Source organism: Apteryx mantelli, chromosome 4 (assembly GCF_036417845.1).
Source record: "Apteryx mantelli isolate bAptMan1 chromosome 4, bAptMan1.hap1, whole genome shotgun sequence".
Classification (NCBI taxonomy): Eukaryota; Metazoa; Chordata; class Aves; order Apterygiformes; family Apterygidae; genus Apteryx; species Apteryx mantelli.
The window spans coordinates 87,479,936-87,501,394 of record NC_089981.1 but is presented as its reverse complement, the minus strand read 5'-3'; the positions used below and the strand labels follow the sequence as shown (position 1 = coordinate 87,501,394).

General features: G+C 45.0%; 2 protein-coding genes across 3 annotated transcripts; one reads left to right on the top strand and one right to left on the bottom strand.

Annotated features, from left to right (window-relative positions):
* Window positions 1-197: 197 nt before the first annotated feature.
* On the bottom strand, window positions 198-17,495 carry L2HGDH (L-2-hydroxyglutarate dehydrogenase). The gene is made up of 10 exons (XM_067295193.1): window positions 17,240-17,495; window positions 16,893-17,008; window positions 15,369-15,520; window positions 12,762-12,893; window positions 10,419-10,581; window positions 9,895-9,929; window positions 8,193-8,360; window positions 6,982-7,139; window positions 5,598-5,729; window positions 198-2,496 (listed from the first exon to the last, which is right to left on the bottom strand). Exons 1-10 carry the CDS (start codon window positions 17,332-17,334, stop codon window positions 2,301-2,303), a joined length of 1,347 nt encoding a protein of 448 aa, XP_067151294.1. The 5' UTR covers window positions 17,335-17,495; the 3' UTR covers window positions 198-2,300.
* Window positions 17,039-20,616, top strand: DMAC2L (distal membrane arm assembly component 2 like). 2 transcript variants are annotated; one of them, XM_067295194.1, is made up of 5 exons: window positions 17,039-17,057; window positions 17,494-17,603; window positions 18,057-18,265; window positions 19,125-19,296; window positions 20,485-20,616. In XM_067295194.1, the coding sequence occupies exons 2-5, from the start codon at window positions 17,500-17,502 to the stop codon at window positions 20,597-20,599; spliced, it is 600 nt and encodes a 199-aa protein (XP_067151295.1). In that variant the 5' UTR covers window positions 17,039-17,057; window positions 17,494-17,499; the 3' UTR covers window positions 20,600-20,616. The 2 variants fall into 2 exon arrangements, with proteins under 2 accessions (XP_067151295.1, XP_013813852.2); XM_013958398.2 differs by lacking the exons at window positions 17,039-17,057; window positions 17,494-17,603 and adding an exon at window positions 17,616-17,766.
* Window positions 20,617-21,459: the final 843 nt, after the last annotated feature.

Below are 21,459 nucleotides of genomic sequence, written 5' to 3'. Positions count from 1 at the left end.
ACCCGTTACCGCCGCCGCCTCCCTGCCCGCGCGCATGCGCGGCCGCCGCCCCGCCCCCCCCGCCCGCCCGCCGCCGCCACCGCGGCGCCCCCTGGCGAGCGCGCGGCGCCGCCGCAGCCCCCAGCCAAGGCGCCCGTCACCCTCCGGCTGCGCCCGGCTTCGCTACGGCAGCGGAAACACACGGACCCTACAGCGAATTTTGGAAAAAAACGCAATTTTAATGACAACAGAGGGAGGCGAGGTGATCAAAGCCATCCGTGTGACTGGACGCCTTAAAAAAAAAAAGAAAAAGAAATTCATGCAGTTTCACATTTTTGTGTCAATTTACGTATTAAACTCTGTTATCCTAATTCCCAGAATTGCTTTAGAAAGGTTTATAAACTTTAGCTCTAAAAATATTTATATTTCATAGAATTCTATAATTTGAAAGCTTCAGTTAAAGCCTACCGGAAAATAATCATCTCCTGAGAATAAAACAGCAAGCGAATGACTGGAAAGCACTGTACGGTTAAATGTGCTGACTTACGATTCACCACAGCATGACTGCTTTACATTTCAATGTTCATTCTTCTGTTAATACACGTTAGGGCCACACCTTGAGTGGGAGGAAGCCGCTTTTGCAATCTTTTTTGTAGTATTTACTGTTGATAGGCAACACTTCTGCAGAGGAGTGAAGATACGACCGTCTCACTGCGAAGATGCGGCTTTTGCACAGCTGCACGATGTTTTGGCATTTGGAACATCTGAGCCTTCATCCAGTTTTATTGTGGCTAAAAATAATGTGCATCAAAGCTTCTCTTTGAGGAACCGATTATCTGAATTTCCAGGTTGCCCTTATACGGGAGTCACTTTTCCAGTAAAGTAGATGTCACCAAGAAAAAAAACAGCACACCTGACTTCCTATGCTAACATGCTCCCTCACGCATGTTAGAGAAGTACAGAAAGAAACTTAAAAAAAAAAAAAGAGTATGGCAAATTGCCTGGTAGCAAACTACCCACAATTATCTGTATTACCCAACATCCTGTGAACATCTGCTTTAGAAGTATTCCGAAGTACTTTGTCCCTGGGGCCACATAATTCTTTTTTTTGCAGCAATTATGCAGAACACACCGAGATACTCAGTTAGCTTAGCACCAAATTTGTTCAACAGCTCTATTTCAAAGCACATTCTCCATACGGATTCTCTTCCAGGTGCGCCTTTGATAATGCTTCAAGTATAAATAGGAGTTTGCAAGAGTAACCAGTATGTTCTAAGCTCCCCTCGTGCCAGACATCTGGGAAATGGGAAACCTTCCTGACTCATCGCTGTTCGGGCTCTAAGGGAAGTAGTATGCAACATGACTCAATTAAGACAGGTTTCTGTAGCTTCCCTCCCTTCGCGTTTGCCTTTACAAAGACCATTTCCACTGCATTGCTCAACATGCTCTACAGAGATAAGCTCCTTCTGCATTACCAGTATTCAAAGGGAAAAAAAACAAACCCACCCACCAATGTAGTTCCTGATCAGTGGCAACTTCTCAAATTTAGGTTAGATGAAAAATGACTGTTTATGTATACATTTTGATTTCAGCTGTACACAAAAGCAGAGACAGATCAGACAGACTGCATATCTGAATCACATATCTAAATTTACTTGGATTTGGTAATCCCTTGTTAGGCTTATTTTTCTCTGACACACTCTACATTCACGTAGAAGGCTCTGAATTTTGTTTTCAGTCTATGATAAAGCCCTTAATTCCATATTTGCAGAACCCTTAAGCACTGTTTATCCTTTTATCTCCATTATTTTAAGTTAGGGGACTGAATGCTCCAAACCAATTTAAAGAAAGACAGCGAGAAAACACACAGAGAACCTCCCCAGGCTTGTGGTTTTTCAGAGGATCATCCTGCCTCTATAGAGCACCAGGAGGAGGCACGGAAAGTCAGCGGCAATTTGGGCTCCCCCTATGGCCTGTGACTGCCCTGGGACCCTCGCTGAGAGCCCAGCACCAGCCGCTCCGCAGACTCTCCCTGCTCCGGCGAACGAGGCAGCCTTCACTGTGGTTTGGCCACGTGCTGCTTTCTTGCAGACGCTGGTATAGCACCAGATTTTATCGGGCATCGCAGCTCCTTTATTCGGGAAGTTGCTAAGTCGTGGGCTTGCAAAGGCAAACATTGCAGCGGCTGGTTTTGCACGCAGCTATACCAGCGCTGATCGGGCAAGCAAGTTGCCCGTTTTATCTTTGTCCTTACAGGCTGCAGAGTTCATCCAGTGCTACACGGATATGAGGGGTAAAACACCACTGAACCTGTCAATCGTTCACAGTTCAAATCTTTGCTTCACTTCATCCGCAATCATTTTTGCGATGGCAAGGGAGGAGGTAGCAGCAGGAGACGGGGCATTTCTGACATGAAGAATTCTGCTTCCGATATCTCCAGTGCCTCCATCAAAGACAAAGTCATCTACCAGATTTCCATCACTGTCCAACGCTTGGGCTCTCACTCCAGACGGACCCCTGCAAATTAAAGGAAGAGCTCACCATTAGAGAGAAAATGTTGCGAGTTAACTATCCAGCCAATGTCACTGAACTACAACGAAGGCTAAGGCCAGCAAGAGTGACTTCTTTCAGAAATGTCAGGGAGGACCCAGGAATTAAGTACAAGCACCTGGAAACACGTTCAAAACCACACTTTTTAGCCTGGGGATCCCTCTGTGTAAGATTAAGAAGCTACTGAAGCTTCTACATTCCACAGAAAGAGAGGACAAGAGAAGACACAAGTCTGCCTTATTCTAGATCAAAAAGAGGGATCTAAAATAAAGTCACATGGATTTTAAAATTATACAGATTTTATCCAACCTTTGGCACATTTTTCTGAGAGTTTAGAGCACAATATATAGCATCAAGATCAACAATAACAATTATATAAATGGCCACAAACATTTGTATTTGTACCAGTTATCACGTCTGTCAAGAAAGGAAAAGGCATTCTTTGTCTTTCATTACACGAATATATTGCACCATTTGTAGCGCCACGGTTTTCCCATGGAAAGTAATGTGTAACACACCCTGAAAATGTTTTACAGCTGTGCAATTTGCACAGTACCTAACCATATACGTCTCATTTGATAGCTAAATAGATGTGTGATCATAAGGCTCGATAAGACTACTTTACTGCCAATATCTTCATAGCACATGCAAAAATAGGGAGCATCTGTGCTCATTAATCCTACTCAACAGATTAAAAGTTCATGATCATTGCTTACAGATATTTCTATGGTCCTCACTATCACAGTATCAAGTGCCTCATAATTTTTTAAAGCATTTATTAGCATAGCATTCTCTCCAGCGGAAGTTTGGAAGTGCTATAAACCTCCTTTTGCAGATGAAAAAGCAAGGCAAAACCCAAGAACAGAAACTCATGCACACAGATAAATTTTCTAGCTTACTAGATTACCATCTAGATAGCTATCTAACTTTCTAGGTTACTAACAAACCTTCATAGCGTGACACGCACCTTACTGCTAAAAAAGAGGGAGGGAGGGAGGGGTGGTCTCGCTTGCCGGCAGACACACTTAGCCCAGGTAAGCATACGCGCTCAGGAAGTTATTCTGGGCTATCACATTAAAAATTACATCTGCTAAACTTCTTCAGGTAGACAAATTCTCAAGGTTTGCCCAAGGCTGCAAGGCAGAGCAGGGAGCTGAACCCGATCACCCAAATCTTAAGGCAGCATCACAGCCCCTGAGCACTGTGCACAGAAAGAAGCAGCGCAGGGCTGCAGCTTTTCACGAGCTAACCACACTCTTTCCAAATCCTTTGACGGCACGACTACCTGCCATCTTGAGCTCGATGCAGCAGCTGTCTGACTGTCAGCAAGCGTAAGAGTTTAAGGATTTCTGCCGCATTTTAAGGCCTCATTAAGACCAAGCTCTTCTACGGCAGGCCAATGAATCTTCCCCAGCAGCAAGGAACCATAAACAGAAAAATGTACTGATACCTGCGCGGGGACTTTCTGCGCGAGTATAAGCACCAATATTTTCCCAACGCTCATTTTAGAAAAGATGACAAGAAAGACTGCAAAAGGATGGTTAGGATGATTGTAAAGGGCACTAGCACCTCTTTACAGAACTGAGAAGCACGAGGGATACGTGAACATCTGTGGCTCCTACATCTCATCTCAGAGGTGAAAGCACTGCAGGAAACGACACCAAATTCTCTCCTCAGAGATAATACAGAGGCAGATAGGCAGAGATCTGACATAATAGCTCAAAACAGAATAATTTTGTAAAAGTTTGTGTCTTGTTGGAGTTTCTGTGACCCTCTGGTGGCAAAAACAAAGCTACTACACTTCATTGGCTCCAAGTCAGCCTAGGAAATTTGCTTTCATTTCTCAGATATCGCTTGTTCTGCCATTCTGTAACACCTTACTGGGTGTTACCACCTCAGGCGGTTTCTCGAATAACCATAAACACATTGTTCATTTAGAGTTAGAGAGACAAGAATCAAGAGTATCATTTTACTAAAAATAACCCCCAAAATGGAAATTTCTGCTACTCTATTCTTATAAGAACGACATTTACATTGGGTCAGATTAAAGATCCACCTAATCAAGTACTTTGCGTCCAGCCACAGTCAAATGCTGATATGATAAGAACAGGAAAAGCACAGAAGACTTCTTTCAAATATTCTCCAGTCACCAGCAATTTGCAGCTCTGGGACTTCATCTCTCCAGTCCTGATCAGTGAGTTTCTCCTTTTTCACCTCTCCCACAAGGCTCAGATTTGCAAATCTTCCACCAACGAGGCCGGGGAGATCATTCCAGTCTCCCAGCCCGTCTAGTTTTAAGTCTCCAAAGCAATAAGGTAAATGACATTTTAAACTCCTTTGAATCTGTTCATCTCATATATCTTAATATATCAAGAAGCTGAATACAATTTAATTGAGGTGATCGAACTAAGATAATATTCAATCCCTCACCTGAAGGCACAGTGCTCTCCAACACACCTGCAAAAACAGCACTGTTCTCCTTCTCCTACAATACATAGAGGTGCAAGCACCTTCCTATGACCTCCGCCAGCTCTAGATCTCTCCCAGCCCTACAGCTTTCCACTTCCCTTCTTCTCATTAAACAGCTATGCTTTAAACCATCTTCTCCCTTCTCAGGGTCAATTTGCAGTCTTCTCTCTTCCTAGACAAAAAAAAAAATTACCCAGGGATATCTTTACGCTATTTCCCTCCCTCTAGTAATATCAGTAAAAACTACCAATCTGGCTTCACCTGCGAATTTCATTAGTGTTTTTCTTCCTTTGTGAACTCAAATTATGTTCATGCTACTGGATATGTCATTAGGATGAAGAGACTCTTTGTTTTTTGTGGTGAATATGTCACGTACGTGAATTCCAGCCTATGGAGAGGCATGAAGTCAAACAAATATTCATCAAACTTGTCTGTACACAAGTGTACACAAGATAAAAAAACGTTCCTGTGGAAAGCATCTGAATGCTTCTGCGTTTTGGCAACATATTTCAGAGTAAGCTAATGATACATTTACTAGTGTTTAGACTAAGAGATTTAACAGGCCGCTGGATGTTACTAACAAGAAAAGTGTTCTTTACCTGAGTATATCATTGACGGTGACCTCAGGGATGAACCTCTGCAGCTGCTTCACCTGTGCGCTAAGGAAACACGCTCTGTACACTTCGCTCAGTCCGTACGAGAAGTTTCTCAGCACCAGCTTCCACAGCCCACTGCGGAGAGAAAAAATAACTGCAGCAAAACTGCGTCTTCCATGAAAAATGCAGCCACGTCGAACTAACGCTCTGTAACAACACAAGGCAGCAGATGCAATTGTAGGGCAAAAGCTCCCATTCCCAACATTAGTGATCCGAGCAGCGCTTTCTACTTGAGAAACACACGTTCCTCCTTCCCCACGCCAACAAGTCTGGCTAACAGAGCTCTGGCGTTCCAGCTAAATTGCTTCTGTGAGACTTCACTCTGGACACTAGTCCTGCCTATGCCTAGGATTTTTCACTGGTCCAATGAAGTAGTAAAAGACTGAAAGCCCACGGGCATGAGAGAAGAGAGAGACATCACTTGAGACTTTTCCCCCCCCCACTATCATTCTGAAGACCATCACCCTCCTAAAAAACTCAGCTTTCAGTTAATGAATTTTGCTAGGTCTTTGCAAGTCTTGTTTGCTTGCCTCGCTTTCTCAAGTCTGCCGATATTAGTAGCCATAGACAGTGATCCAGATGCTTCAAATATTTCCTTTAATAAACTGCCTTAAGTCATGCTCCTTGCCAGAAAGCTCTCTTTCCCTGACCGTTTTGCAGCCCCTGCTTGGATTCTCCCCAATATTTCCACATCCTTTTTCAAGTCTAATTTCCAGAGTTGAGCGCTCAGTAGTGGTCTGTCCAATCCTTTATACAGGAGCAAAATTTCTCTTACCTTCTACAGATACCCTGTTTATTTCTGCTTGCACTTTTTGCAGTGATTCCTAATTCCTCTCAGATGCTACTTTCCAAGACAGCTTCCCAGCCGGTGTTCTTGGCTCCTAACATATTTTCTTGCATTTGGACATTTTTTAAATGCATGGTCTTATTAAGTTTAATAAGGCAATTCAGATCTGTGTATTCTCTTTTCCAAGAACCCTCTGCAGAGATTTTATCACACTGTCTAGGTTGATTAAAACATTACACTGCATTGGACCAAAACCAACCCTGGAGGAGCCCCGCTAGCAGCAATGCGGCTCGCCAGTGCTTTCCCGTTAGCGGCTACATCCTCAGGCCTGCTGAGACATGCCTTGGTAGTTTCAAATAATTCAAATATTATATCACAGGAAGTTAAATGTCTTGGAGAAGTCCACCCATAGCAGCCCAACTGTCTTCAAACAGACCTAAAACTTGGCAAAAGCAACAGCAAGGTTTTTGACAAGAACTAGCTTCCGCGGAGTCATAACCTGACATTTAAATAACTGTACACAGGAGCCAAAAAGATTACCTGTACAGAACAGCATCCAAAAAGTCTGTAGGGCTGAAGTCGAGCAATTTGTAGCCCTCTCGCTTAAAGGCTAGCACTGCATTAGGACCAAGCCAAACACTGCCATCCATTCTCGGTGTGAAATGAAATCCCAGAAAAGGAAACCGAGGATTGGGAACCTAAAGCAGGATACAACCGTTATTACAGCTCCTTCAAACCAGATCAGAGAAACAGCCACACGACCGCTCAAGCCAACAAATTCCTCCGGGAACTGGGAAAACGTTTGCAAGGGGGAAAGTACAGACGTTTAGAGTTCACCGAGCAGGACACGGCAGGTAAAACAAAACAAAACGCACTACGGGAGTTATGCTCCCAATAAAAGGAAGTGATTTATTTTAAATAAACAAGTGAAAAGAAAGAAATCCATTTGCCATTTCCAATCCTCATGGCAAAACAGCCACACAACTGGCTCCTGCACTCATTTTTCTTCTGCACTGCTTTTCCCAATAAAAACAGGCTTTTAACATTTTCTGAGCTTAGTGGAACCACTCCACAAACAGATCCATGCAATTTCCTAATCTCATTCTCACGTTTGGCCCTAAGGGATCATTTCAAGGAGCGACAGCCCTGCTCACAGAGGCGCGAAGCAACGCAGGGAGGCACCCGGCCATCCCAGCTACGTCCTCCCTCCCGCGCCACGACAGGATCCTGAATCGAGCCCAGCGGGGAGCAGGTCGGACGGACACCCGGGCCCCGCGGTTCCACAGCGCCCCCAGGGCGGCCCGCTCCAGTGGGCAGCGGGCAAATCTAAGGTCATATTCAGAAACCTGAGCTTGGGGAATCAGTACACAAAATCGAAGCCTACACCTAAGTAATTCATTACTTACTGTCGTCCTTCAGGGGCTTTTGAATCCTCTCTACAGGTTTATATTATAACTTAAAGAAAGAAGCCAGGCTTTTGTGGGCACATGGTCATCATATTAAACGTCTCATTCCTTCCCTAAAAACCCTAAAGCTAATTCATTTCTTTATTTAAATAGACAAACAACAAACCCACTGGAAATAATATTTCAGCATGGTACCTCTACCTGTTCCTCAAGAATTAACAGGAACAAGCTGTCCTGTCAGAAAGCAGCTGAATCTGTATTCACATATTGCACATCGCTGCCCCTGTTTCTATAGTTTTAGCAGTTCTCAAAACACACTGCAAAATCCCAAAAGAGAGTACACACCGGGTAAATGTTTCCTTTAACCATATAGCACTTTTCTGGCTTTAGCAGCAAATAATCTCCACGGAAGGGCACGATACGAGGTTCAGGGCTGCAGCCGCTTATTTCAGACAAGCGGTCCGAGTAAAGCCCTGCACAGGTCACAACGTGCCGGCAGTAGATTTCCTCACCCTAGGGAAAAAACAAACAAACACACAGCTAAAAATTCAACATATGAACTTAAAAAACAAAAAAAATCCCCAACTACAAACCTCAAAAAATGAGTTAAGAAAAACAACTACGTTTTTGCAGACAGGCTGAAACATTTCAGTTGTTTCCTTTAATTCTTGATAATATTCTCCCTTGTTCCCTGGAGAACTATCCCACAATGGCAATTCATTGGACAGGTAGGACCGGAAGAATCTTTACAGGAAAAAAAAAAAAAAGGGAAGAAAAAAGAAGAAAAAGAAGAAAAAAGAAAAAGAAAGGTGTCGCCAGCTCTCAGGCTCCCTGCAGGCTCCCGGCCCGGTCCGCAGAGCCTCGTGCATCGCACGAGCAGCAGGGCAGGCGCCCAGTGCGTCAGAGCCGGCGACCGCTCCTCCAGCAAACCGACCGTCTCCCTTCGGCGCTCCCTCCTTTCTGCCTCCATCCTAGAGAACGCCGACGCCGTCCTAGCCAGCAGCTCCCTGGCCAGGCTTTCATTACTGGAGGGGACGTTAGAGGTGGGGTAGTTAAGCAACCGCGATATATTTGGTTAAATAAGGCCCTTAACAGATTTCACCCCCCACACTAGGAGTGGTTTGTAATACGGAATGGTATCCAGAAAGCCACACGAGTTCATAGCACGCAGTTATGCAGAGCTGTTAAATACCTAAACACCTTACTACCTTCATACTTCTTTCTAAATAAAGAAATCTAAATCTATTATCTACATACCTTATGCTACTCGTTTTCGAAAACTGTGGTTTTTATTCTTCTTTCAACTAAAAATATTTTCATAAATTTTGTTTAAGTTTTTGGTGAGGGAATCTAACAGATTTTGGAGGCTACTTTTTAATGAAAGAGGGGAAACAGAACAAAAAAGAAACAGTAACTTGAAAGAGTGTGTGGGGGGGGTGTTTGTTTATCAGGGTTTTTTTTTTGCTTCTTTATTATTATTTTTTTAAGAGTCCAGTTATCCACTCCTGAAGATGAAAAGGTTACTACTACATTCGCTGTGCAGCATTAACCGATGTGCAGGAATGACTCCAGGATTTGCACCTGTTTTACTAGATTATCTCCTAGCTTTCTTACTAAAAAGCAATTACAAACGCCTCCTTATCATTTTTATAGAAGCCAAAGATTGAAGGACAAATACGAAAATAAGTGTTTCTTATCAAGTGAGTCACAAAAACAGCCCATGGAAAAAACAAACAGAAGAATGTGCAAATCAGAAAGATAAGGGGCACATACAGTCAAACGCATGTTATGCAGCAGAAGGAAAAAGTCATAAATGCTTTATTATTTGCTTACACAGTGAAATCTGAACATGGTCGTATGCTTTGTTAGGAACTGACTGAAGTTGTCTTTTATAACAGCAGTCCTAGACGACAACGAACATGTTACTAAACTGCAGTGTTCTAACTTTTTTAGAGAGTCGATTAAAGCACCAGAGCTCAACAAAAATTCTTAAGAAAAGAAGAAACAGCTTCCTATCAAGCAATTAAATCTTCAGCTTAGTTCTTACCTTAGAGTTCCTAACAACGACCGGGTATTTCAGCCCTGTAATATAATTAGACAAGAGAAGGAATTAATAGACTATATAACAGAAAGCTGACAGAACAGGCAGCTTGTTAGGATGAAGTGTTCTTCCACTGGAAGACCTTCAGGCTACGGAGCAAATGTTGTTGGACATAACCGTGTTTGTGAAACAGCGATTTTCTTCACCCTTCCGCACCCTACAGCCTGACTGCAGCGTGGGTCCAGCCTGCCCTCTAGGACAGAAGGAAGAGTCACAAGCATGCACATGTAATACCCAGCTAAACACATTTTTACTGTGAAGAGAACAACCTACTTCCTCTATTTTACTGGCATTTTCTTTTGCCAACATCTAATGTTTCAACTGAAGGGTGACCTGCCTGGGAAAAAAAGTGAGTTTGCTCAGTACTCTCACCAACATTATTTTGTCTTTCATCTAAACATATCCCTAAGAGAGAGAGGGGCTAAAACGCAGTTTCAGTTACAACGAACATGTTTTGAACAAAATCTTACCATCTTCATTTTCTGGAGGACTTTCTTTAGCCATCTCCATGTTCGTCACTTCAAAATCAGTCAGGATCGTCCCACCTGCTTCCCGGAAGTCTTCAGCGTAGGACTGGGCCACTTGTCTATAATTCACAATGCCAGTGTATGGAGAATCAAGGGCCATCAGACCCTGAAACGGTATTGAGCAAGATGCAGAAACACAGCGAAAGTTATCTGTGCCCTTTGGTCTTAGATACACAGTATATTCCATCTGGTATAATGTGCGCTGCCGCTGAGACGGGAGTGCTCCGGTCTCCCCGTTCCTGATGTTTGTTCATAGTCTCTTTATGGGCCAACTCTAGTGTTCATATGTGCTGAAACTAATATGGCCAGAAAAACTCAGGCTGGATTACAGTGATCATGAAACTACAGCATAAATAGTGCTTTCCTACAGAGCTGTCAATGATAAAACAGGTTACTTAACCCTGGCTTCAGCAAATACGTATTTATTTTTCCCCATGCGCTGTGCAATTCCATCTACAAACGGTTGCTTGGGAGTTCTGCCTGACACAGGGCTCCTGCCAAGGACTCCTCCAAGGCTCAAGACACGATCTGGCCAGGTCTCAACACTCACTGCCTTGCGTATCAGAGAGAAACGTCCTTGCTGAGCTAGACAACAGCCTGCACTTGCCCTCGCAGAAAGCACACAAAGTTCAGTACACAGCTAGAATTGTTAATGTTTCACAATGACATTTTACTATCTTTACACCAAAAAGGCTGTTTCTCACATAATTCTTATCACGCTAGATGACATCACAACGGTTTCCTAGTTCCATCTATAAAATTGGGATAGTAGGAGTGCTTTACCTCAAAGAGATGCTTCAAACGTGAATGCGTCAAACATCGCCAGGCATTCAGATCCTACAATCATAAGGGCCATCTAAACGCCCCGACACAGAACGGTTCATAAAACGAAACCTAACACACAACCTTCCTCTCTACTTGATAATACAGTACAACGTGTTCTTTACAATTAACACCATTCAAGCTCCCTTTGCTTAGGAGGAAAGGATTCAGCTAAGGAAACCAAACCAAGAGACGACAGACCCATCTGAATGTAGCCATTTGCAGAAGTAGATGCTCAGCTGGATCTTAAACATGCAAAAAATGTGTTAAAGAGCAGACACAAAATGCTAAAAGAAAAAAAAAAAGCAAAAGAAAAAACCCCCAAAATTATTCCTCTCCAGAAAATTTTTATCTGTGCCTACAACTACTCCCAAGCAACAAGTCATGCAACTACACCAACAGCAGACACTTGCCAGATGAAACAGCATGGGGCATTTATATCCAGATTTTCCTTTCAGTCAAAGATCCACTAAACAACAGCAAATCTGTATTCCACAAGCTACTTACGTTTCTCCTGCTGTCAAAATAAACAGGCTGAGAAATGCTACATAACAACTCTACGTGCAGGAAGCAACTGGGTTGAAATCGGCTCCATCCAAATTTGTGCTTGCAGATAGGAAGGAATTTTCATTGCTGCACTACCAAGTTTAGTATCAGTTAAATGATCTTGGTGGGAAGGGGCAGAATCAGCTCAGCATAAACGCAGATATAACAGCTCTGATCTGGGCAAAGGAAAATCTATCTATCAACCACAAAAACATAGGAGAAAGTACCTGCAAGTAGAAGGAGAAAATCACTGATTGTCACTGGTGAGAACTCTTTTTTTTCCTGAAAACCAACATGAGGGAGGACACCTCTGTGCAAAGCTGAAAAAAGGATGCAATTCCAACAACTTGTTGGCTCTGTCCATTTGCCTCTAGATTCAGTCCTGCACAGGGACTAACGAGTCTTCTTTCGACTTTGACCCAGGTAATTCTGGCTCCTTTTGGAGGCTGCAAGTGAAACATCACCCGCTCTCTAATTTAGGAATGCTGGCCCTTGGGATGCCGCCAGCGCATCATTTGCAATTAGCGCAGCAGCAGCTCTGTACGATTTCAGCACACAGAGAAGTGAACGATGAACGGATGAACATGGGAACGAGAACAGGCAAGCAGCAAAAATCTGGGGTGAAAGCAGGTGCCAACAAGAAAGATTCTTCAGGATCTCCTACAGTTGTGATAGACCTGGTCTAATTTGTATGTAATAGCACATGCATATGAAAGATTGTGTCATGCTAAACAGTTCCAGAAGTGAATAGATATAATTGCCAACAAAAATAAATGTATTTCTTCTGGGCCTTCAGACTCTCTTTCGAATTTGTCACACATACAAATTACCTCAAGGCCAGAAACATATGCGCATTAAATAACATCACCTGAGAAACTGGCAGTTTATATTCCATTTAAGAATAAGAAAACCCCTTACCCTGCAGAAGGGCTCTTTTGCTTGTATTTCTTTTGCTCCAATCAACTTCAGATCTCGGACGTTGTTCTGCAGCCCTCTTTCGTACAGAGCTTTGAGTCTTGGAATTTCGTCTTGTTCAACGGCTACAATCAGCTTCAGAAAAGATGACAAGGCACAGCAGTGAGCAAAACACGCGAAGCCAGCTCCGACGTGGCATCGAGCCCAAGCTAACAGCAAGCAATCGTCAATGAGTGAACAGTGAATTATAGTGTGAGGGAAAAAGCTGTAGTTTGTGCCATCAATGGCACGAGATTCTATAAATGCCTACTGTTACCGATAAAGGACTAGTGTATTAAGGAGACAGTGAAAAACAAATGTTAAAATATAGTTTAAGCGACTATCCATGGATAATATTTGCTAAAAGTACTATGTGACCACAAATCTGAATGTGAACGAGGAACGCATGCTTTTAAAGAGCCACTGGGATGCTTCTAAACATAAAGTTTACCTTAACCCAAGATGTACAAATCTCAAACAGTTTTGACATTAGAGCAAGGAGGGGTGCTGACATGGTGTCTAACCTGGACTGCACTAGGCTCGCTTCATTTCAGCACAAAGTTAGCTCTCAACTATCGGAAGAGCTTTGTCCAGGCTGTGAATTACCTGTGCCAAGAACACGAGAGCCGAGTTTGCACAGTCCATACCACTTCCAGAGGCAGCTCAGGTCTAGCAACACAGGCACTGTTGCTCCGAGTTCTCCAAGCCTTTCGTTTCAAACTAGCCTTAGTGCCTCAGCCTTATCTTCCCTGGGATAGAGACTGCTGGGGCAGGTGACACAGAAGCACACTGATTCAGCATCGGCAAAGGACCAGCAACGCCTCTGGGTCAGTGCTAGCCCCCCTAAGCCCAGCTTGACTCCTGCAGAGCAAGTCTGCTGTCCCACCCCATGTCTTTGGGCTTTGGGTTCAGCGCAGGCTGGTAGGCGCCTAACTTTGGGTGCATCACTGCGCAAATCAACAGTGCCATCTTGTGACCCAGCTCAAGGAGCGCAGCGTGCACACTCAGGGCTCTGCGCGGTCAGAGCAACACAAACACGACGCCGGCGCAGGGCCCATCAGCACTGCCACGTCCAGGCATCTCCGCTCTGCACCCCAGGATGTGCAAGAGATTATTGACTAAGCACCAGCACCTGCACCCAGGGCCCAGCCGGCGCTGAGGAAGAGCCACTGAGCCAGGAGACCATGACCTGCCTCTTGCCGCAGCAGACGGGTCTGCACGGCACTGATAAGAGAGAGGCTGGTGCTGTCCAGGACGTTCACGAGTTACCTGGAAAGAGGTGACCAGGGAGCTGAGAAAGTCTGGCCATGCTGCAAAGAGATTCAAGGTGGTTCGGACAAGAGCTGTCTCTAAAGAACTGCCAAAGGACCTTAGGAGGTAAACGAAATAGCTGGCTAATGAAATAGCAGATGAAATTCAATGTAGATAAATGTGAAATGATGGGAAAAACAGTCTTAGCCGTAGGGTTATGATAAACAATCCTGTGAAAACAACAGCTCAGTGCTCAGCAGCAATCAAAAAAGCCCCAAATTGAATGATCGGAACATCTCATCTTGTATCAAAGATGCATTAAAACTAAAAATGGTTCAGAGAAGGAGGGCAGGGATGATCAGAGTCATGAAACAGCTGCTCTAAGAGGAATGACTGAGTAGACTAGGACTCACCGGCTGAGAGAGATGACATTGGGGGAGGAAGAGAGAGAAAATTATGATTGACCTGGAGAGCATGAGCACAGATCAACTGTTCACAACCAGTACAGGGACTAAGGGCCATCAGATGAAGCTAAGAGGAGCTGGTTTCAAAACGAAAGGAGGTAGCTCTTCATGCAATGGGTTATTGACCTCTGGAACTGCTCGCCAAAGGATGCTCTGATGCAAAAAGTTTTAACGGAAAAGTACTTGGAAGAGAATTCATTAACAATCACAACAGAGAAGCCAGATCAGGCTCACAGATTATCCTGGGCTGAAAATGGTTTGAAGCTGGAAGAGTTTATCACATTTTCTTCTCCTGTTCTTATTCTTTCCTTGGTCTCTGTTTATAGACACTCCTGGAAACAGGATATAGGGTTGGGTGGACCCTAATCTGAATCAGTATAGCCATTCTTACTTCCCCAGCATTTTAGGTTGTATTAGCTGGAGGTAACATGGCATAAATGCAGGTAGCTGGGTCGCATCTGGAGCTGCATGAATACAGTGAGTCTTTTCAGAGCTTGGTAGGCCAAGAAGCGTGGCACAAGCATACTGAGAGCCTTTGTACTCCCTGGAGCTAGCGGCTCTACATGGGTGCCACTCTGTAGCACTCAGCTTCTGCCTTTACTTGGGGTATTTCAGCTCAGCCCTCAGTTAAGGAGAATTTACTGCTTAAGGCCCAGAGAAAGAACTGATTTGAATTGCTGGAAGGAAGGGAGGAAAAAAAAAAAAATAATAAGGCAGATTCTTCCTGAAGGTAGTAAGTGTTGCACAAAAGCATCTCCTGCTTGAAAATACCATAACCATGTCTACGCCATACACCGTAACATACAATATGCAGCCACAGTTTCGAAAGGCAAAGAATACACAGCAGTTCCTATACCTTCCCGCACTGTTTATACGGTATTCCCTTCTGGTCGCAGTACTCGTAGCAGAGGGCTGCGCCCTGCACACACAGCTTAGCTTTCAGAGATCCCGGGGTGTAGTAGATTCCGCTGTGAATCACACCGCTGTTATGTCCACTCTGGTGATGAGCTAAATAAAAAGAAAAGCGTGTTGTTAAAATACATGTTCCCATGATTGGTTCATATCTTAATTAGGCCAGCTGTCAGAAAAATGAGCAATTTGAAGTCCTGCCCTAAATGAGTGTTACAAGAGATCCTCAAATCAAATAACTACACAGCACGCACAATTGCTCCCTGGTCTCAAAACGCTAGCAAAATACTGACACAGCAGCACCTAGTTAATAATAAATAATCACAGCTTGCAGTGAGCTGAGTCAACAGGAAAAACATTACGAGTTTTTCTTCCAAGCCTCCAAGGGCTACAATTGCATGCCAATGAATCCAAACTTTCTACATATCAAAATTAATTTTAAGAAATTCCATTTCCTAAGGGAAATGCATCCGTAAAGGCCTCATCTATCTTAACGTCAGTGCAGTCCTCAGCTTCTTCGGATGTGCTGGCAGGCCTGGGAGGCTTTTCAAATATTCGTGAGCCAGATTTGGTTGCTATTTCCTCTTCATAACTAAGTAAAACAGAGATGAAAAACATCAAGAACATACTACACTTAGCTTTTTGTTCAAGTATTTTGGGCGGGTTCTCCCTCTTAAAATATTGACCCTCAAGTGTCATCCCTGCTTTGCGCTCACACCCCTGGTGACCACTTCTTGCGCGCACCGTCTTGGCAATCCAAAGGCATTTCATATTTTAAATGCACCCGCTCACCAAGAGCGATGCATAGCCTGGCTGATGGAGCCGCTTAAAGCAAGAGCTTGCGCTCTTATTTCGTGTTAGCAGTTTGCAGGATTCCTGGGGTTGCTCCTACCTACCCTAAGCGCCTGGGTATCTCCGTAAGTGCTTCGTGCGAAGGGACTGCTGATGCTCGCTGAACCTGTGCTCGTTTTGAGCGGGTCAGAACAGCTTTCACAGAAGGACACGACAGGGCTCAGACTTTCTTATTTCAAAGCCTGGATTTCCCGTGTCCCTGAACACGGATAAAATAACCGTTCACAGTGGTAGCTGTGCCTTTTTACTCCGGCTACGCTGCGCCAGTAACTAGCAGCGTCTTCCCAGCTATCGCTGCATTCGTTCTTCACCTTTGGCCTCCCACGTGAACGGCGGTGTCCAGAAACACAGGAAAAATGACCACGGTTTACAGTTCTGACGCTTGACAGGCGTCACTTTTGCCCAGACCAGCAGTTCCGGAATGTTTTTGAGCAGCTTTCACACCCCTGTTTCACTCTTTACCCACCGACTCTTCTCCCAGAGCAAGAGCAGCGCCCGAGGGCACAAGCTCGCCCTCCTCGCCGAGCAAGGCCCCAAAGGAGGACGCTCTGCGAGGAGGTGCCGCCGCCGCGAGACCCGTGGAGCCCCAGCAGCGGCGCGGGGAGCCCCCACGTCGTACCCAGCTCCTTCTCCTTCTCCAGCACGGCGAAGGCGAGCGACGGGTGACGCAGGACGAGCTCCCGGGCCGATGCCAGCCCCACGATCCCGGCACCGACCACGGCCACGTCGAAAGTGCTGCGTAAAAGGAATAAATGAATAAATAAACAAACAGAAATACCGCGTGGTAAGGACCGAGCACGCAGCGCCGGGGGCAGCGCGCGTCCTGCGGGCGGCGACGCGCCCCTGGGGGGGGGGGGGAGCGTGGGCGCCGCCGGGGCCGCTGCCGGTTCCCGCCGCGGGGCTGAGGAAGGTGAAGAGGGGGGAGCCGGCACCGCCGCCCCACTCCCCCCCCCCGCCGGGCCTCACCTGCGCTGGCGGCGCGGGACCCGCCACAGCGCCGCGGCCCCACCGCCGCCCGCCCGCCACCACCGCCGCCGCCTCAGCAGCGCCGCCGCCGCCATCTTAGGGGCGGCCGCGGGCGCCGGGCCGCGCCCCCGCTGCGCGCCGGGGCCCAGCGCGGCGGCGAGAGCGGCCGGGGGGAGGGGGGGGCTCGGCGTCCCCCTAACGACCTTCCTTCCCTCATTTATTATTATTATTATTTTTTTCCCCCTTCCTCGCAGAAGACGATGCTGCCGGGGATGGCTGCGCGGCCGGCGTGCCGCCTGAGCGGGCTGCCGCGGGCGGGCGGGCGCAGGCGCTTCTGGGGGTGGCTGAACGCGGTGTTCAACAAGTAAGGAAAAGGCGGCGGAGCCGGGGGGCTCCTCAGGCGCGATCCGCGGGTCCTTCTAGGCGATCGGAGCGGCCCGGGGACACAAAATGGCAGTTGCTGCAAAGCCTCGTCCCGGGGAGGGAAAGGTGTGTTTTATCTCTCCTCGCAGACGCGGAAGGAAACGGTCAGTTCGAGGGGTCGGCACATGCCAAGTTGCGTTTGTTTTCCTTGTTTTGTTACCAGAAGTAACTGCCGGTTGAAATAAGTGCAAACAAACGCAAGCCGGAGCGATTAAGAACCAGTGTAAGCCAAATAATTACATTTAAACTACTTCCCGTAAATCATACGTTAATTTTTTTGACATCTCGTCGTGCCCGTAACCAAATATTTGCTGCGCGGTATTATTATCCTAAAGACAATAAATCTGCCGTGTTATAAAAGCATGTGCATGTGCTTTTTCTTCTGCTTCGCCAGGGTGGACTACGAGCGTATCCGGGCTGTCGGCCCCGACCGGGCGGCGTCGGAGTGGCTGCTGCGCTGCGGCGCCCTGGTGCGCTACCAGGGCTATCAGAAGTGGCAGCAGGACTACAACGGCCTCCCGACCGGCCCCTTGGGGAAATACAGGATCGAAGCAATCGATGCCACCGACTCCTGCATCATGTACAGAGGATTCGACTATCTGGGTAATGTTGACGCAGCTGCGCAAAGAATGTACGGAACGGCCTTAATTCTTGCAGTTGCATCAAAGTATGAACTGCGTCCTTTCTTTTGTTCCTTAGAAAGATATAGAGAAACTTTTTCTTTTTTCTTAAAATGGCTTTACAAGTATTCAGCAGTTCCTCAGGTTCTGCTGGAGGTGTGCTGTGAAGCAGAGAGAGATTGGGAGCTTCCTCAGCCCTTCCCTGAACCGACAGCAAGAACTAAGCAACTGGAACAAAGATTTGCTCTTTCACTGAGTTCATGGTTAAGTAGTTGGTAGCACAAAGCGTTGTTTTAAAAATTCTTTTTTCTCTAAACCAAGTGATGATTTTGGGGATCTGTGAATCATAATAGTCATAATAGTGTTTCTTCTCCAGTCGGTCATGACATCTTCAAAGAGAGGCAAAAAAAAAAGCTTTCGGTTTCTAATAAAGTATGAGCCAGATTAAAAAAATGCTTCAGGTCTCCTTTAAACAATAAAGAACAAAAATGAAGAACAGACTTTTTTATTTTATAGTCGCAGGGGACCTTGAATTTCCTGCATTATTACATTGCTAATTCAGATTCATTGTTTATCAACCATACTTGTAGAGTTTTTTTATTTGTCCATGCCAAAGCTTTTAGAATCTTACCCAAAGGATGCAAACTCTGTTTTTTTTTTCATTTTTGAAGTCCCCAAAAGGGACTTTGAGGATTCATTGTGTTAAGGCCCCACTGTGTACAGGAGCACGTTGCTGTGCGTTTCTGGAGGCAGTGTAGTTACTAAACTTGCAAGTAAGAACTTCACAACCAGTACGGGTTGTTCCCGATATTCTGAAACAAATACTCATTTTGTATTTACAGATGGCCTTGAACACGTTACAGAAATCAAGCTGCAGAAGTGTATTTATATACAGGACGAGTGTCTGCAGAGGCTCAGCGAGACTAAGAATTTACAGAAGAGTCTCCTGCAGCTGAAGATAATTTCCTGTGGGAATGTCACAGATAAAGGCATCATCGCACTTCACAAGCTGGCGTATGTGAACTGCTGAGCTCTTCCATAGTGCCCTGCTTCCCTAGCTGTTACCAGCCCTCAGTTGCTGGGCTGTCTCAGATGTTTGTGGGGCTGCGGGGTGACTGGGTTCGAGGAACCGACCTGAATGACAACCAGGGAGGGATGGCACTGCCACTGCAGGAAACACTTCTTCAAGTGTAGTGGAAGACAAGGGCAAAGTGTTGTGGGTAGCTCTGAAGCAACACGTGAATTAACACATACGTATTAAGGAGCCCGTTAAAGTTGGTATCAGATAGGTGTGTAGCAATGGAGATTGTAGCAGAGAAAGCCAGAACCGTCTGCCACAGGTTTTGAATCCCTGGCTGTGTTTCTATCTTCAGAGCTGAGTGCAGTATCCCCCCTTTATACTTGAGATAACTTCTGCAATGTTGATTATTGCACAAATTAGAGGGGGACAGGTACGTGTGCTCTGCTCACACACCACCTTTGCGAGAGCAGCGATAGCAGTAGTGAGTGTAGCTTCCTTTCACATTAACACACTAGGTTAGTTTTGCTTGAGAATAAGTGCTGATCACCGTGGTGTCTGCCACTGAACCTCCTTTCAGGGCAGAACAAAAGGCTTTCACAGCATCCTGTGGCTTTTACCATCTTCCTACACCTTTCACTGCTTTCTATCGCTTTGTTCTCCTGTGGTCACTGTAGCTTCGGAGCTCTTGGGGCAGAGCTCTGATTTCTAATGTTTAGGCTTGGGAAGCGGTATGAGTTTGGAACCTGGGCACCTCTGTAGCTTTGAAGTACGTTCATTTGTGCTTTATTGATCCATGGTCTTTAAAGTAACTCAGAACTGTTTATTACGCAGGAGTATAGGCTTCTACAAATGCATGGTGTGGTGAACTGGATTTCATGCTACAGTAAATTATTAGTAAGGACTTCCTGTTTTGCTAAAACTACTACTTAAATCACTATTACTACATACTATCTGATTTAAAGGAAGCTTGATGGTGTTGGGGGTAGGGAGCTCCCTGTAAGCTGTGTAGAAGGACTGAATTATGGTGAACTAAAAACTTTATGCACCCGCTCTGAAAAACCTTCTGCTAGAACCAGTGACCTTAAAACACTCAAAATAACTACAGTAGAATAATTCTTTGTCTAATTTCTGAGTAAACACTTATATAATAGTTACTGACTTTTTCTCATATATATTTACAGGAACCTTGAATATTTGTATCTGAGTGACCTTCCTGGAATAAGAAAGAAAGAAACTACTGTTCATATGCTTCAGCAGGCATTGCCAAACCTAGAGCTGGAACTGGACTTAGAATAAAAGCAATTTCATGTAACTGAGAGGTATTTTATTTCATAGTATTTATCATATGTTGCATAAATTATGTTGCAGATACTGCATTTCCAGATATGGAAATAAGTCTAGATGTCTCAATCCAGGCTTAAAAGCTGTATACAATCTTTTTGACAAGTTATACAATTAAACATCATTAAGCTTGAACTATACTGTGGATCAACAGCAACAGAGAAGGCAGGCTTCTGTACCTAATACATTTTTTTTAGTTCTGGTTTTATCAGAAAGCTGTTAAAATATCAATCATTAAGTTAAAAAATGATTTTATTGCACAGAAATGCTTGCGCAGAATGTTATTGAAAAGAATGCCAGTGTTGCTAAACAACAGCACTGTACGGATTTATTCTATGATGTTGATGCTGCCTAACTGAGAGCTGTTCACTTGCTTTTTGAGGAACTTGCCCAATTAATGGGTGAAGATTTAATAAAATAGCTTATAGGCCTTTTTTTCTCCTGTTCTTCACACTTTGACTCCTGTAGCCTTTGTTTGTCTTAAATGGACTGAAATACAGACAAGCAACCTAACCTTGTCATAGAAATTGAGCTGATGAACTGAATGTATCCGCGTCTGTGGAGAAGCAGGTTCTCTTAGATATGCCCTCGCACAGACTTTTGCCATATGCTGACATGGACTAAATTAGTTCTGTGTGCCTCAGTAGTTAGGACTATATCACCCCTGCTAAATAAGAGCATGATTCATCTTCAGGAAGAACATAGCATTTTTAGTCAAACCCCTAGCTTTGACGCTAGGGGAGAGAAAGGCAGTAGGACATTATTCCAAGAAAGCAGATTTCATAATACCATCTCGGGCATGGCTACCTCTGGGT